This window comes from Phodopus roborovskii, unplaced genomic scaffold (assembly GCF_943737965.1).
Source record: "Phodopus roborovskii unplaced genomic scaffold, PHOROB, whole genome shotgun sequence".
In the NCBI taxonomy this organism is placed as follows: Eukaryota; Metazoa; Chordata; class Mammalia; order Rodentia; family Cricetidae; genus Phodopus; species Phodopus roborovskii.
The window spans coordinates 5,962,402-5,980,974 of record NW_026125397.1 but is presented as its reverse complement, the minus strand read 5'-3'; the positions used below and the strand labels follow the sequence as shown (position 1 = coordinate 5,980,974).

The window sequence follows — 18,573 nt, the reverse complement described above, 5'->3', positions numbered from 1 at the left end:
TCCAGGACTGCTGGTGACTACATCTCTCCAGGACTGCTGGTGACTACTTCTGTTTGTTTGTTTGTTTTGTTTTTAAGACAGGGTTTCTCTGTATTGCTTTGGAGCCTGTCCTGGAACTCACTCTGTAGACTGGCCTCGAACTCACAGGGATCTGCCTGCCTCTGCCTCTCGAGTGCTAGGATTAATGGTGTGCGCCACCAATGCCCGGCCTGACTACTTCTTAATTCTCAGTCTAATATCCATCATACCAGGACACAGCTTAGGATGCTAAACCTAGGGGAAAGAAAGGGTTCCTTAGGCGCGCAGAGAAGGTAAGCACCACCTTGTGGTTCAATGTGGTATTGCCTCTCTGACTTTGCTCTCTGTAGCCCGGCTGTCTTGCTAATTCTCTAGCTCTGTTATATACTAATCTGGTAAGTGCACAATGTTGATTAACCCTACAAAAACGATGCTTGCAATGAATATAACCCTGGTTAGTACATTTCATCTGGACAAAGGAAATTACGAATGAGCCACTACGTACCTAAAGGGGGCAAGGTGTCCCGTGCTCCCTGCACTGATTAACTTTTACCAGCGTGTGTCGCCCTCACGACAATACACATACAGTGTCAGAGAGGAAGTTGCTCTCTATGGGGAGGGAAGCTTTGAACTCAGATTGACTTCCATCACTGCTGCCAGAGACCTTGTCACTGTTACTGCTACATGAGCAGGTGGAAGGCAGGCTGGGGAGGAAGAACTGGCCTTTTCCTCCTATATTGAATGTTTTATGACAGAATGACTCATTGTCTCACTCTGTGCCCCAGATGGCCTGGCCTTCCCTGTGTACACAAAGCTGGCCTAGAGTTGGGAGTGGTAGAGGCAGAGGATCTCTGTGAGTTCAAGGCCAGCCTGGGCTACATAGTGAGTTGCTGGATAACCAGAGCTGTTGTGGAATATTCCTTTATACTGTGTGAAGACATGTCTCTGTGGTTGGTTTAGTAAAAAGCTGAACAGCCAGTAGCTATACAAGATTTACAGGCATAGAGGACATTGGGAAGAAGAAGACCAGAGACAAAGAGCAAACAGGATGGGCAGTACAGAGATGAGGTAATAAAGCCATGAGACAAAAAGTTAATTTAAGTTGTAAGAGTGAGTTAGGAACAAGCCTGAGCTATCAGCCAAGCTTTCACAATTAATAGTAAGTGAGCCAGAGTTCCAAAGGAAAGTCTGTATACATAAGACTATGTAGAGAGACCTCAGTACAAATAAATAAATAATGAAAACAAAGCTGGCCTAGAACTTGTGGGAATCTTCTCTTGCTTTTTCAGCCTTGTAGACAAACTGTGTTGCCCACAGAAATTTCTGGTGAAGATTTAGTTCAGCCCAAAGATAATGGCCTGTAAATTAAGTATTTGTTTCTCCTAAAATCTGGAAATTTTGTGATATGCCTTTTTATTTTATTTATTCAAGAGAGAGCCTCATGCATCCCAAGCTGGCCTCAAACTCACAATGTAGCTGAGGATGCTTTAAAAACATGCCCCAGTGTCCTCTGCTTCTGTGGAGCTAGAACCTAGGACTTCGTGAATGAGAGAAAGACACTCTACTAATTGAACTATGTTCTTAGTCCTCTGTAAGCAAAAACTATCATGAACTACTTACCCATATTTTAGGAAACAACCAGTTTGAAGATGCTACAAAGAGGTGTTACACAAAATATATGGTAAATGTATCCTTTACAATAACATTAAAGTAAACTCAAAATTATAAAATGAGTATTAAGTTTGAACTTACCATAACTAGGCAAAATACATAGGTTGAGTGGTATCATCAGCAGGACTATGCACCCCAGAAGGATAAAAGGCACCTCATAGCCAAAGGATTGATACAAAAAGCCACCTAAAGGTGGACCTGCTATCAGCCCTAGTCCAGAAAAAACCTCAAGGCTTCCCTAAAAATGAAGAAGCAAGAGAAAATTTCGTTAATGTATTATAGCTGAAGAATTATGAATGTCGGGCATAATGGCATTGGGAGCAGAGGCAGGTGGATCTCTGTGAGTTCCCTGCCAGTCAGGGTGACATAGGAAAGTCCTGTCTCAAAATGCCCAGGACTGTAAACCTGGCCTCCCTGTGGCTGGTGAGGTCATGGTCGCTAGAGGAGACCGTTTTCCCAAACAAGTATAAGTTGTAACCACATTCAAAATATGTATCATTATATCCACAGGTAAAAGTAGCTGCCACCCTTTACCAAAGAGGCTTCTGTGCAGCTGATGGAGACCATTACGAAGGTCTACAACTGGTCAGCTGACCACAGGGTGCTCAATACCAACTGACACATCTGCCCCACAGCCCTATGCCTCAGCCTCAGGGGACAGCCAAGAATGCGGAGCTGAAAGATTGCAGGAGCCAGAGCCCCAGGACGCCTGCTGTGAGACAGTGTCCTCTACACATGACAGAGGGCTGCATCCAGGAAGTCTCAAGGCTACAGTCACCTAAACAAAACAAGCAACAGCTACACTGTCTGACATGTCACATGAACAGAGAAATTTTACAGAGCTTTATCCCCAGATGAAGGCAATCAATGGCTCCTGAGAGATCCAGAATCAGTTTTCTCCAGAGGTAAGCACCCCCCCCCATAAGTAGATTATCCAATCCAGCAACACTAAATGAATTCAGTTGGTTGAGGCTGTATTCATACACACAAAAACATACACAAACGTACATATACATATACACATACACATACAAATACATAAACACACACGCACGCGCGCGCACACACATACACAAACACACCAGTAATTACAGAGGAGAGCATGGTAGAAATTATGTAAATATTGCTCTCATATGAAATTCTAAAAAATAAATAAAAAAGAATTATGAGTACTATTTTTAATAAAAGGTTGTTTTACACACACACACACACACACACACACACACACGTTTGTTTAGACATTGACCTGGTGGCACTGTTTGCAATGTCAAGCTAGGTATGGTGACAGACACTTGGTGTAATCCCAGCACCCAGGAGAAAGATGCAGGCAGCAAGACCAGGAGTTCAAGGTCAACTTTTGAGAGTTCTAGTCAGCTTGAACTATTGGAGTCCCTGTTCTGAACAAACAAGCAAACAAAGAGATGCAAATGACTTCAATGCTAACTAACAATTAGATAAAATAGGTTATATCTATATATCTACACAGTGCAATTGGACACAGCCAATAAAGAAAGTATAAGAACGTTTTTATAAGTAGATAGAAAAGACCTCGAGTGTGAACTTGTCAGTATAATCAGCAAGTCGTTAAATGGTGTGAAGAGTATGCCAACATATGGGTAAAGAAAAGAAGGGGGAATCATGTTGCCACCCCATATGCTTATATGTGTGTGTGTGTACTCATAGATATGTAATTTTGGGGAAAGCCTGAGATACTTGGCTGCCCTCTTGGGGCAGCTAGAGCACTGGGTGCCTGAACAGCACCTGTGTATGTGAAGTCAGAACAGCTATGGTAAATGTCAAACATTTACTATTTTCTATACTCCACTTTGTAACTTTTTAATTTTATTCTGCATAAGTTAAACAAGGGGGTCCTATGGAAAAGAATTTTACTCTTTAGGGAATTATACCATTTTAAATCTTTAAAATACACCCATGATTTACAATCTTCAAGTCTTAAGATCCACGGAGTGCACAGAGCCATCATGATTAACTAACATATGGAATGTGTAGGATTTGGCTGCATCTTTATGTGGGAGATTGGGAGGTCAAATCTACTTTCTCCTGCTGATCTCAAATGTCTGAGGATGACTGCCACCGTCATAGGAATCTCCTGGACAGCAAGCACTGTCCGGAGTGTTCTACAGAACACCAACTCTTTAAAAGGTCAATAAGTTTTATATGGAAAAAGTTGGCCCATGGTCAAGCTGACACACATGGTAGTCAGTAAAGTCAAAATTAGATGGCATTCCTCAGACAAGACAGAGTGCTTTGACCACTTTCAAGATGACCCCTGAGATCTCTGGCACACTTCTAGGGAAAGTAAAGGAAAGATGCACAACAGATAAGCATCTGTCGTGAGGGAAAACTTGTAGAGGAGAGGAAAGCTATGGGCAGTTCAGCTAGGATCTACTAGGGAGACAGGGAGACAGCAAAATGCTAGTTTCAAATTTAAATATAAAAAGGGGAAAAAGAGAACAAATCTTCAAAATTATTTTAAGGGTGATATTTTAAAAATGGTTGGACCATGTTTACTCATCAAGGTGCCAATGTAGAGACCAGGAAGAGCACGTAGGAGACACTGGAGATCACTGTCTTCTTGTTTTCTTCTTTGCATACAGGGTCTCGCTGTGTAGCACTGGCTGGCCTGGCACTTGTGTGCACCTGTCTGACCTCAGACTCACAGAGATCCACCTGCCTCTGCCTCCTGAGTGCTGAGATTAAAGCCATGAGTCAACATCCTAGGCTTCACTTGCTTTTCAAATCCTCTCCTCCTGTGGTAGAATTGTCACAGAGAATTGTGTGATATTTTGATCACATTCTGACAATAAACTTTGCTTTGAATCAGAGGGTGCAGGTAGCTACTAGTTAGCCAAAATGAACCAGAAAGAAGTTTTGGAGAACTGAGGCCAGATAGACAGGAAGTAGTAGGGCAGGGCTTAGAGAGGGTTTTAGCCCTACTGGATGGAGGATCAGAAGAGACAGGAGGTCACTGGTTGCTTCTCCACTGCCTCTCTGGTCCTTCAGGTTCTTACTCCTATATCTGACTCCCAAGTTTTATTGACAAAGAATAATTAGACAAACATTTCAGATGCTCATCATTTCCTTGTTTGCTTTTGTTTTCCAGACAGTGACTCACTCAAGCTTTTGATGCTCCAGCCTTCACTTCCCAAGCAGTGGGTTACAGGCAAGTGTCACCACACCCAGCAATGCTGTGCTTTTTATTTTTACACTTTACTGCAGGAAATAGAAATCACAACAAAGGGGAACGCATTACACAAGAGAGTGTGGAAAAGCTTATAAGAACAGGTCAAACAAATGTTTTGGCCTCATAAAAAGCGAAATAAAAAGTTCACATGACATACCAAGACAGTAGCCACATTATTGGGGAAAGCCTTTGCGAGGATAGAAGACGATGCTGTTATCACTGCACCAAAGCCTATGGCATCTACTATTCTCACCAGAAAACACATGACGATAAATATGGGTCCTTCTGGAAGTTGGTCCAAGACACTGAAAAAGAATACAACTGTCAAGTGTCAAAATGGTTTTAATTTTTTAATTCGCTCTCCTTCCTTAAGACAGCCATACTATCCAAAGTTATTAGATAAAGTCTCTTAAGAAATCTTTTGCCGGGCAGTGGTGGTGCACACCTTTAATCCCAGCACATGGGAGGCTGAAGCAGGTGGATCTCTGTGAGTTCCAGGTCAGCCTGCTCTATAGAGTGAGTTCCAGGATAGCTAGAGCTATTACACAGAGAAACCCTGTCTCAAAAAAAAGTCAAAAACAAACAAACAAACAGAGTAGGTAAACAACATGTTATTAGGTAATAGTGATATGAAAATGCAAGGCCATGCCTTTAATCTCAGTATTCAGAGGCAGAGGCAGAGGCAGGTAGATTTCTATAAGTTCAAGGCCAGCCAGGTCTACATAGCAAGTTCCAGGCCACTCATGGCTACATAATGATACCCTGTCTCAAAAACAACAAAGGAAAAGGAGGAGGGTCAGGGAGCTTGTCTAGGAACATCGCCCAAGAAGAGGAGAGAAAAGAAGGAAGCTAAAGATTTCTCAGAAGACTACTAGTTCCCATCACCAGGGCCCACAGGACCAGTAGATGCACTTAGGAGCTGAGGCTCTGTTTTCTCTATTGCTGTTTTAAGATTGCATCTTCCTGCATAACCCACACAGGCTGGTGTACAGCACCATGTCTGGTCCAGTAGGAGTTTAGTTGGTGAACTTAGAGAACTCTCTTTTAAGATAACATTTTCTGGGTGGTGGTGGCCCACACCTTTAGTCCCAGCACTCGGGAGGCAGAGGCAGCAGGATCTCTGTGAGTTCGAGGCCAACCTTGTCTACAAAGCTACACAGAGAAACCCTGTTTTAAAAAACAAACAAACAAAAAGATAACATTTCTGTTTGCTATCTACCCACCTCCTTCCACCATTAGTTACATGTCATTCATTTGACAGTCTAGTAGTGATTGGTACTGATTGGTCTAAAAAGCCATTTAACAGCCTGGCAGTGGTGGCTCACCATTAATCCCAGAGCTCAGAAGGCAGAGGCAGGTGGATCTCTGAGTCTGAGGCCAGACCGCCTGATCTAGAGATATCCAAGTCTACACAGAGACTCTAAAACAAAAACAAACCAAGACGAGCCATTAATGGGTTAATGGCATGGCTCAGTGGGTAAGAATGCTTGCATTACAGCATGCACTAAGGGACCTGAATCCAATACCTAGGATCCATGTAACGGTGGAGAGAAAGAAATGACACCAGCATTGTCCTCTGTCCTCCACATGTACAGCACCCCATCATACATATATAGTAACAATAACATTATAGCCAACAGACTATGAGATCCTCCCACGTCTCTACACATTAGAAAGTTACTTACCCAAAGAGAATTGTAACTCCTCCTGAAATAAACATTCCTGCTATAAACATAAATTTGGCTCCAATTTGTACAAGCTATAATAAAAGGCAAAGAAGAGAGGTAAATTGATTGCTTTAAGAAGTCCACATTTACATAGACAAATCCACTCTATCAGAACATATAAAACCGCAGGAAAGCATGCAGAGTTAATATATTAAAATAATTACTTAAAAGAACTGTAATATAAACTGTTCGCAAGCATGGGCGGAACTAAGCAACCACAAGGATAGAACTGTGGCATAATCTATTAAAATGTCATGGTATCATTTCTACCTCCATAGAAATTTTAGATTAGTAAATTACAGTAATGCACCACATGCTTTTTGATAAAACATGTGTATGAGGGGCAGAAAGATGGTTCAGTAGTTAAGAGCACTGACTGTTCTTCCAGAAGGCCAGGGTTCAATTCCCAGCACCCACATGGCAGATCACAACTATCCATAACTCCAGTTCCAGGAGACCTGACACCCTCACACATCTGCACAAACAAGATACCAATAAATAATTGTAAAACTATGTATACAAGCACCAATACTTACATATTTTCCAAACACTAAAGATGCCAGCAGCTCAAATAAAGCATAGCACCCAAAGATCATCCCAATCATGGTGTTGCTGGCTCCCTTCTTTTCTGCCTTAGAAAAAGCAGAGACAGAAATAAAATTGGAAATACAAAACAGCATTGGTGGGAAGACAAGAGGGTGCGGTGACCAAGGGTTGGGGACACACTACCATGTCCATACAAAGGACATTAACTTACCTTGTAACATTTTCATACATACTTAATTTTGAGAAGGTCACCTTGTGACTTTCATGTACGGATAGTGATTTCCAAGGGTTGGGGACACACTACCATGTCCATACAAAGGACATTAACTTACCTTGTAACATTTTCATACATACTTAATTTTTGTTGGCCCTGACCCTACCCTATCTCCCTGTGCAAACCTACCCATTTCTGGTATTTACGACATTGATTTTAAAATAAGAAGGGTGAGGAAAAACAGGAGAGTAAATGGTAAAATCTAGACCTGATGTGAAATAATTCACTTAGTATGTCTACAAAGAATCCCCTTTATCTAGATAAAAGTCAGTATTACAGAATATAAAAACAAAACAAACAAATAAACAAAAAAAACACTTTGGATGAAGAAATCTGGACTGGACTCTGTCACAGGGCTCAGGAAACAGTCCAAGTAAAGAGACTTCGTTTTTAGAATCACTTCCGGTTACAGAATTGCACTCCACCAAAAACAGAAACAAACAAACAAAAATCACATGCCAGCTGTCAGTTGTCAGTTCCAGAAGAGAATATACAAAAACAAAAATCCTGAAGGAGAATAAATGCCCCGAACTGGCAAGTGGAGTCATATGGGTCCACTTCAACTGGGTCATATGAAGGCGGGAGAATCTGCCCCTGCTTTGTAGCTTCCTTGTGCTTAATGCAGGAAGAGTTCCTGTCCCCGCCCCTCCCCATGGCCTCCCTACATCCTCCTCCCCTGCTCCCTCACCCCTGCAACCCCACCCCTGCCCCGTGAGCAAAGTAGCTGAAGGATGCTCCCCACGGTCCACATGGTTCTGACACCCATGGGCATTTTACTCTCCATATCCTGAAATAACTATTAATGGTTATAGCCTGTTCCACCAGTGACCTCTGAACTTAGCACTTACTCTGAATCTACTTTTGAGTGTGTTCCTGAGTGTAAGCATGTGCACCACATTCTTGCAGGAGTCTACAGAGGCACAGCTCCCCAGGGACTGGAGTTACAGCAGTTCTGAGGCACTGCGTGAGTGCTGGGAACTGAACTCATGGCCTTGCAAGAACAGCAAGTGTTCTTAACCACTCAGCCATCTCTCCAGACCCTAAAGTCACTTTTGAAACTGTGCAAGTGTGACTGCCCTGTAAGCTCCAGTGAGGTGGTGGCCAAAGACAGAGCTCCATGGTGACTCCTCTAGCAGCCGGAGAAGTACTTTCCAGAAACCTCTACTCAGCTAAAGCTGAGATTTTTATTTATTTGTTTATTTATTTTGAACTCAGAACCTCAGAGCAGCCAGTGCTCTCAACCTCTGAGCCATCTCTCCAGCCCAAGCTGAGATTCTTCTTATTATTATTATATTTGTGACTTTTCGAGACAAAGTTTAATGTAGCCCAGGCTGGCCCAAGACTTGCTATGTAGCTGAGGCTGGCTTTGAATTCCTCCCGACCGTCCTGCCTCTGTCTCCCAAGTGCTGAGATTACAGGCATGTACCATCACACTTGTTTATGTGATTCTAGAGACCAAAGACAGAGCTTTGTGTGCTAGACAAGCACTGACCACTGAGCTGTGTCCCCAGCCTGCAGCCAGTACTGCAGAGGAAGAATTCCAAGACAAGTTAATATGAACCAAAGCTGAAGCTTATTATGACATACAGATGGAGTTTATAATACTTTAAACAGATCAAGCATAGACATTAGATTGGGGGTGGGGCTTAGGGATCCAGAGAGGCATTTAGGAAGGGATAGTACACACAACTGTGGGTGTGTACATCTCGAGAGAGGATCACTCTAATGTCTTTACAAGAGCCAAGCTAATATTTCCTTAATTTTCCCTATCTTGCCTCAGATCCTCACATTGGGCTATTTCTATATCCATTTAAGAGTTAAAATATGCATTTAATGGGACAGGTAATACATGCCTTTGATCCCAGCACTTGGGAGGCTGAGGCAGAGGGATCTCTGAGTTTGTCAGCCTGGTCTACACAGCAAGTATTACACTGTCCAGAGCTACATAGGGAGACGCTGTATCCAAAAAAGGAGCAAATTTTATGAAGTGGAGTGTGAAGGCTGACCCTCGAGTGGCTGTCACCTTTTACACAGCCTGTGTCAGGCTGTGTGTTACCTGGGAACACTTATGGTTGGAAAAGTAGTATGGATTCATCCTTTCACTGCAGTGTCTAATAGCTTTACACAGATGAATGTACCTGAGAACCCTCCAGAATGCATCCTTGGGCCTGGACAGCTGGATGAGCAGTTCAGAGCAACTGTTGCTCCTGCATGGCTTACAACGACTCATAACTTCAGCTCCAGGGGACCTACCTTCTTCTGACCTCTGAGGGTACTGCATGTACACATACATATATGCACAAAATAAAGTAAGTGACTCTTTAACGTGAATGTATACGCATATTTCAAGACTGTATTCTCTACAATAGCCATGATTGCATTTCCTCTTTTTTTTTTCTCTAACTGCAGTTCGTGTGTATGTATGTGCATGCGTGAGTACACAAGCATGTGAGTGTACAGGTGCCTGAAACGGAGCACACATAAGGAGGCCAGAGTGTCTTTTTTAAAACGACTTTGTTTGTTTGTTTATTATGTATACATTATTATGTATTATTATGTATGTCCTGCCTGTATGCCAGCAGAGGGCAATAGATCTCATCCAAGGTGGTTGTGAGCCAATTGAACTCAAGACCTCTGGAAGAGCAGTCCCTGCTCTTAACCACTGAGCCATCTCTTCCGCCCCATGACATTGGTATTTTATGCTATTGTTCGCCTTCAGACAGGGTCTCTCACTAAACCAGCTTTGCATCAGGCTAAACTAGGCTGGCTAGTGAGCCCTTAAGATCTCCCTGTCTCTGCCCCCTACTGTTGGGTTACAAGACGTGTACAGCTATGCCTGGCCTTTTACATAGGGGCTGGAGAATCAAACTCAGGTTCTCATGCTGGTGGAACATGTGTTCCTATGTATTGAGTCATCCCCTCAGCCCCTCCAGCCATGATTTTAAGAAAAATAACTTCTCGATGCCTTCCCATGTAAGTAAGCTATGTGAGAGTTATGAGCCAGGATCTGGAACACAAAACAAATTATATGTATCCATCTTATTGTAATATTATGATACACATATTTTGTTTTTTAAGAGATACTGTTATTTTATTTACTCTGTGTGTGTGTGTGTGTGTGTGTGTGTGTGTGTGTGTGTGTGTCTGGGGGCATGCATGTGGAAGTCAGAAGACAACATGCAGGGTCAGTTCTCTACTACCATTATGGGTCCAGGGGAAGGAACTCAGTGCTTTTACCCACTGAACCATCTTACCAACCTGTGTGTGTGTGTGTGTGTGTGTGTGTGTGTGTGAGAGAGAGAGAGAGAGAGAGAGAGAGAGAGAGAGAGAGAGAGAGACAGAGACAGAGACAGAGAGAGAGAGAGTTAGTTCCTAGCTTGTAACTCTCATCTAGCTTGTCTGACAAATTAGATTATAAGACTCTTCTCATTCCAGAAGGTTCTGTCTCACTCTCTGAGGGGAGGAATTTTATAAAGACAACAAAAAGAACCTGGACTGTCAGGCCTGACTGGGCTTCTACACCCAATCTGTAAACTATCACATCCACAAAACACCGAAGGCACAGGGCTCATAGAGTTTCTACACAGCTGTAAATGTGGATGTCCCTAATGGGCTACGAGCCACCCAATGCAGTTGTATAATAAATCCATACCTTTAAGTATTTTCCTGAGTTCTGTGGCCAATTAAGCAAACCAATCGAATCCAAGGAAGGTTTGTATGAGCCCTAACTTATAGTCAGTGAGTCACAAAGAGCAGGTTAGAGAATACGGGGTCTGCAGCTGGCGTTTGAGGCGGGGTACAGTCCTGGGACAGGGCTATCTCCAAGTGACAGAGTCATAGTTGTCCTAGATTAGAGACCACTGCCGTGTCTGCTGCTGAAGAGTTACTTGCTTGCTAGAGAAAAAGGAGGCAGACATCACTGTGTCTTTGAGGCCACAAAAGTGATCTGTGTTGTGAATAAATTTCTGTGGTTTCCCCCTTCTGTGATGGCCATTTTTATGCCAACTTGATATGAGCCAGAGTCACTGGAGAGGAGGAAGCTCCAACTGAAAAAAAATGCCTCAATAAGATCAGACTATAAACCGGGTGGTGGTGTCAAATGTCTTTAATCCCAGCACTTTGGAGGCAGAGACAGGCAGATCTCAGTGAGTTCAAGGCCAGCCTGGTCTACAAAATGAGTTTCAGGACAGCTGGAACTGTTACACAGGGAAATCCTATCTCAAGAAACAAAACAAAACAAACAAGAATCAGGCTATAAGCAGGCCTGTAGGGAATTTTCTTAATTAGCGATTAATTGGGAAGGGCCCAGCCCATGGTGGGTGGGGCCACCCCTGAGCAGGTTCTATAAGAAAGCATGGCAGATTTCTGCTCTATTTAAGCTCCTGTCCTGACTGCCTTCAATGGTGAACAGTGGTACGGAAATGTAAGCTAAATAAACTCTTTCCTCCCGAACTTGCTTTTTGGTCATTGCGTTTCATCATCACAATAGAAACCCTAAGGGGCCTGGAGAGATGGCTCAGTGGGTTAAGAGCTCTGGCTCTTTCAGAGGACCCAGGTTCAATTCCCAGCATCCACACGGCAGTTTAAAATCATCTGTAACTCCTGTCCCAGGGGATCTGATGCCCTCTTCCTGGCCTCCACAGGCACAGGCATGTACAGGGTGCAGGCAAAACCCCGAGCACATAAAATAAATGAATAAGTGAAGGGAAGCCAAACTAAGACACCTTCTTTAACCTTAGAGCAGGGTTCTCAACCTGTGGGTCGTGACCCCTTTGGCAGGAGTGTTATATCAGATATCTTGCACATCAGATATTGACATTACAATTTGTGATTACAGTTATGAAGTAGCAACGAAAATAATTTCATGGTTGTGGGTCACCACCACATGAAGAACTGTATTAAAAGATTATAGCATTAGGGAGGTTGAGAACTACTGCCTTAGGGGCTCCCATCATTATTTTTTCATAAAACCCAAATCTGCCCAGCCACTTTGATGCTCTTCCAGTGACCAAGCCCTGGGCATACATCCCAGTGTTCTTGCATTCCAACTTGCCCCTCAGAGCCTCAGCCTTCTATCAATGACTCACTCTGCCCTAAGCTTAAGCCCCGGTGAGCTGTCTTCTTTATGTCCCATAAGAATATGTCATTCATTGTGCTCTTCTCCTGCACACATCTGTAATGACCACCCTCCCCCGTTATTTACCATAGAAGCTACCATTTCTCACAACACACCTCACTTAACTGAAGAGTCTCAGTACTACACCTTTTTCCTCGGCTCGATTCTGCCCAAAGACAGGGAAGCTTCTTCCCTTCTCAGTATCATCACTCCTGGCCCACTTTACCCTAAAAGACACCCAAAGCCAATCGATTCTCCTCCTTCCCTCCTGTCTTCCCTTGCTCATATTTTTGGTTCATAATGAACAAGTGAGACAGGGAACTTCCTGGCTTTTCTTTCCCTGGGCATATTTATGTACAACACAATGAACCCCGAGTAGAAACTTGACCCTCCAGTGAAATTGTACTAACTAGGAAGCCCTTCACCGCGGAGACTGCTGTTTTAAAGTGACACGATGGGATGGATCCTCAGTATTGTCTCTCATTATGGGATGGTTGTAGGCACCAAGTGGATGAAAGGGTGGAGCATGTGCTGAGAACCAGTGAGTGTTATTGGGTGTGGAGCCACATTGTTCCTTTAGGAGAAAAGCCTTCCTGATAGCAAACCAAAGGAAGGACTACTTGCTGTCAAGGCGGTTTGAGAACTGAGAAGGTGTCAGTGGGCTGTGAACATAAAATGTTGGCAAGATGCACAAAAGAAACATTTGGACACGGTGTCTGAATGTGCCCAAACTAGTTCCCTTCCATCCATATCATTATATGCATGGACTCCATACCCCAGGTGAACCTCTGTGCCACCAGCTACACTTCCTAACATCATGTAAAGGACAAAGATTAGAGGATCCTGGCAACATTAATCAGAATCCTTCCTCTGGAGTGAATGAATATCCTGAACTACCCCCCTTTGGAGTCAGACTGACCATAAGACCACGGCTGCCTGGAACTCACTATAGACCAGGCTCCTACAATCTGCTGCTTACCTATGCTTTCTGACTACTGGGATTAAAGGCATGAGCCATCACACTTGGCTACAAACAACCTAATTCTAAAATATATGTAATGCCGACACCAGAAGACAGAGTTAGAGCCTTTTGGCAGTATTGGCATCTTGCTCCTTTGATGAATCTCCTTTTGTCAGCTGTAGACACCAAATAGAGATTAATTAAAGGGCATGGTAAAATACATAATACTTAGAAAATCAAGTCTATTTTAGGAGAATTACCCAGCAAGAGGATGCGCCTGTTTTTCTTTTTCCCCCTGATAATAAACACTAAGAAATGTGCTCCTGGCAGGAGGGGAATTAGGGGAATGACTCTGGGTGAGTGCTTGTGTGTTACCAGGAAGACCAAAGCTGGATCCCCAGCATCCACATAAAACACTGGCACACGCCTCGCCTGTAATGCTAGCCCTGGGAGGTGGAGGCAGGAGGATCCCAGGGGCCTGCTGGCTAGCCAGGCTAGCTGAACTTGTGAGCTCCAAGTACAGTAAAAAAAAGCATATCTTGATGAAGATGCCTGACATTGACCTTTGACCTCTGTGCACACATGCACTAACACCTCCCCCCACACACATACACACAGTATACACCCCATCATGCATCACACATATATATTATCTGTACTGTAGGTACAGTTTTATATTTTATTTATTTTGAAAAATTTTAATTATGTGTGTATACTTATGTGTCTATATGGAGATAGTTACATGTGAGTGCTGATGTCCACAAAGGCCAAAGTCACCAGACTCCTCCGGAGCTAGAGTTATGGTTATGAACTTCTTGATGTGGGTGCTGGGAACTAAACTCAGGTCATACTCTTTACTGCTAAGCCACCCCCCCCACCATATTCGTATATTCTATGTTCTCTAAAATTACATAACTAAAGGACTTTCTAAAACTTGGTTTGTACAGATATAAAAATGTTTTACCTCCTTGGGGAAAAATGGTCCAAGAATGGAATAGGCCATCATGCAACCCAAGTTCATGGATGCGGCTGACACCAGTACATAAATCTGTTCTCTTGAAAGTCTCCCAGATGTCTCTCTGGTTCTCCCTCTAGAGCCGTCACCTTGAATGCAAACATACTGCCATTACAAGGATGTAATTGGGATTCAGGGTAAAACACACTTGTGAGATTTTACTGTAGAATTAGTAGACTCTGAAAACACTTGTTGAGCTAAAAGGCTATTCTAAATACAGCTTGTATGACCTAACACAAAACAAGCCTGGAATATCACTGCAAATCTGAAACATGGTTTTCATGCATAGACTCTCCTGTTAGAATTTCAGTGTAGAAAATACTAAGCCATCTGATCTACCTTGATGTACAAGGAAAGGGGGCAATGTGCCTGCCTTTTCAGAAATCCCTACAGTGATGGGCACCAGGGAGCTTTGTGAGCTGCCTCAGGCTGTGAAGAAAGACATCTCATTTTCTCAAGCTACTGGTTTCACAAGCTACATAGACTCAGCCAGGGCTTGACTGTTTAAACGGGTAATGCTAGCTCTTTACCTGAGGCATGCTAGCTCATTACCAATCATTCAATTGGTGAACTTAACATTCTGGAAAGACAAGACTCACAAATATGTAAATCAAGGCATAATCAAGTCATTTTCAACACTAGTTCCTAGTCTTTTGAATCAACTCATTAAGTATTTTGTTTCCATATTTGAACTGTCAAAGAACTAATTAATCGCTCAGCTTCAAATGTCCAAGTAGATTCCTTAAACATTTTAAAATTAAATGATTCTGAGGGGACAAAAAAGGAAATGCATTTGATCTGCTGTTCTTCCAGGGGTAGTCACTGTGGGCCAGGAGGGAAAAGTCCTTCCTACACAAGATGAGGAAGTGTTAGAATCCTTTAAAAATGCCCGATTGAAGAAGGGACATGAGAAGGCCAGTGAATACCAAAGAATACACTTTAGGCCTGATGACTGTTAATTTGAAGGCATTCTGAAACCCCCTATTTTAAAAGCATAGCACATAAGCACAGGCAGTCCCCAAAGCAGAGAAAAGAAAATGCTGGCCCCACCCTGGTCTCAGGAAAAAAGAAAAAAAAAAAAAAAAGGAAAGCTAAGCCTACTGGATCCTATTTAAAGAGACAGGCCCGAAGCCAGTAGCAGCGAGCGACTGCGCAGATCACGGTCACCTCCTGTCCCCGCAGGAGCCGGGGATCCCGCTGCGTCCATGAGCGTCTGCTTCGGTTCGCCGGCGACACCGGCTTCAATCGCCACGGACTGGATGCACAGGCAGCGGACGCACTACCGGGCCTTGACTCCGCATTCCCGATCCAGAGGTGGAGATCCGAGCCGAGTGCATGATCCCTTCCAGATCCCTGGAGCCGGGGACCGAGGGGCGCGAGGGCGGGCAGGGGCGGAGCTGGGGTCCCCGCCCATGCCGATCTCTGGGTTCTGAAAAAAAAAAAAAAAAGAGGAGAAAGTCAGGTCCTGCGTCCTTTAAAGAAAACGAGGCTCGCACCTAAAGGGTGGAAATGACAGTGTGTGTGATCGCTGAAGGACGGACACTGAAGAAACGGAAGTGAACAAAACTTTGTACAACACCTGCCGACAAATGTTTGCAAGAAGGATGAGAACGGCCAGAAGGCTGGCTATGGAGACTTTTTTGCTCATCTGTTGTGTTTCTCTTTGGCTGGCAAGGTCCTTTTTTCTTCTGTCTCCACAACTGGGGTCGTAAGGTTTGTTTGTATGCGCTCCTAGACTGGTGTGCGCCTAGTGATAAGAGGTGCGAGCTCGTGTCCCCTTTCTTCCATCCAAAGTATCCCAGCACAAATCTACTTTTCACTTGGTCTTTCCCTTGTTTGTTATTTGGGAAGGACTTAAGTTTGGAAATCTAGGTCAAGGCGAAGATTCCCACTCCTGCCTCCTGCACTCGATGTGATTTCAGTATGAATGAAACCTCTTGTACACCATGCCGACCTACTAGCAGACATGGTAGACAGGATTAATATTTTACTACAATGCTAAGAGTTCTACAATGGAACCGTTGGGAACGGATTGTACTTCAGCAAAGTGAGCCCTGCATGGATCCTGGAAGGAGGGTTATTGTGTGGGTCTGTGTGTATGTTCCAAAGGAGGCTGTTGGATCCACTGGAGATGGACTTAAAATGATCATGAGCCACCTCACATGGGTGCTAGGAATTGAACTTGGGTCCCCTGGAAGGGCAGTAAGTGCTCTTAACCACTGAGCCATCTCTCCAGTTCCCCCAAAGCCATTTTACCATCTTCTCATTCCAACCTAACCTCTACCCACAGAAGATTTTCCTCCAATTATTTCTTTTACAATCTTCCTTCTTTCCTTCCTTCCTCCCTCCCTTTCCTTTCTTCCCCTTTGTTTGTTTGCTTGTTTTGGTTTTTTTGAAACAGGGCTTCTCTGTGGCTTTGGACCCTGTCCTGGAACTTGCTCTGTAGACCAGGCTGGTCTCGAACTCACAGAGATCTGCCTGCCTCTGCCTCCCGAGTGGTGGAATCAAAGGCGTACGCCACCATCTCCCGGCTTCTTTCATTCTTTTTTAAACTCACTTTCTGTACTGATATTAATTGCAGATGTTGGGTCACCCAAACTGGTCCTATTATTTGTTTTTCTCTCCCTCCCTCCCATTCTCCTTCCTTCCCTCCCTCCCTCCCTCTCTCCTTCCTTCCTTTCTCCCTCCTTTCCTTTCTCTTCTTTGACTCTGTCTTAGAACTTTTCTTAACCATCTCAGCAGTCTTTTAACTGATTTCCTCATTTCTGTTGACATCCATTCCCCTCTCCATTCCTATTTCCCTCTCACATCAGCAGCCATTCTTACATTGTGTGTGTCTGTGTGTGTGTGTGTGTGTGTGTGTGTGTGTATTTTGAAAAAAAAGTCCTTGGGCCTGCAAGATGGCTGAGAAGGTAAGGATTCTTACTGTCTAGCACTACAACCCAAGTTCTGTCCCTGGGATCCACATGTAGAAGGAGAGAGCCAAACCCCCCACATTGTCCTGAGCATGTCCCTCAAATGAATAAACACGGAATAAAATTTTCAAAGCTGTATTCCTGCTTTGTGTCTACCTATCACTGCCTCTTGGGGTCTCAACCAGGTGATTTCAAGTTCTTGTTTTTTTACTTAAGAATTAAAACCTGGGTGGTGGCGCACACCTTTAATCCCAGTACTGGGGGTGGGGGACAGTTCTCTGAGTTTGAAGCCAGCCTGGTCTACAGAGCAAGTTCCAGGACAGGCACAAAAACTACACAGAGAAACCTTGTCTTGGGGGCGGGGGGGGGGGGAGAATAAATAAAAGCATGCATAGCTTAGCAGCCTGAGTTGCCTTGGCCTTTGCAGACTTCTCTCTTTGAGTAATATACGGCATTGTTTTGTGAACCTGGGACCTCCCTGTGCATTAATCTGCACACATACTCTTCTCTTAACCTGGGTGAACTAGCTTGAAATGCGTGCATGATAAGTAAACTTGTGCTCTCAAGAGAACTTCTAGGGGGAAATCCCCTACTTACCACTTCATGCCTATGCAGGACCAGGTGTACCTGACTAAAATATATGCATTGGGCTGAAGAGATGGCTTAGCAGTTAAGAGTACTGGCTGCCCTTCCACAGGTCCCAAGTTCAATTCCCAGCAACCACATAGTGGCTCACAACCAATTGTAGTAAGATCTGGTGCCCTCTTCTGGCCTATGGGCATACATGCAGGACACTATAGATAATAACTAACTCTTAGGGGAAAAAAAAGATCATTGGCTCTTCTAGAGGACTGGCACTCTATTCCTAGTACCCAAATGGTGACTCCAGCTATAACTCCAGTTCCAGGGGATCTGACCCCCTTGTGGGCATGTGGTACACAGACATATACACTGGTAAAACACTTGTACATCTAAAATTAAAATAAATACATTAGATGCATTATGGGTAGGACTATATGAAGTAGGAATTTTATTTTATGACTAAATCTATCAAAATAGAGACTCCACCCTGACTGTAATACATACAAACCAAAATCCTCCTCTTTAATCCCGTAAAAAGCCCCA

At 43.7% G+C, this 18,573-nt stretch overlaps 1 protein-coding gene across 1 annotated transcript in view; it reads right to left on the bottom strand.

Moving 5' to 3' along the window:
- Slc18b1 (solute carrier family 18 member B1) overlaps positions 1–15,926 on the bottom strand; it is a 28,202-nt gene extending 12,276 nt beyond the window's left edge. Inside the window, exons 1-6 of the mRNA XM_051175394.1 lie at positions 15,701–15,926; positions 14,483–14,622; positions 7,158–7,253; positions 6,580–6,653; positions 5,052–5,199; positions 1,771–1,927 (exon numbers count right to left, since the gene is read on the bottom strand). Coding sequence (XP_051031351.1) covers positions 1,771–1,927; positions 5,052–5,199; positions 6,580–6,653; positions 7,158–7,253; positions 14,483–14,622; positions 15,701–15,740 — 655 coding nt within the window. The 5' untranslated portion in view covers positions 15,741–15,926. The remainder of the gene's footprint in view (positions 1–1,770; positions 1,928–5,051; positions 5,200–6,579; positions 6,654–7,157; positions 7,254–14,482; positions 14,623–15,700) is intronic.
- Between the last annotated feature and the right edge of the window lie 2,647 nt (positions 15,927–18,573).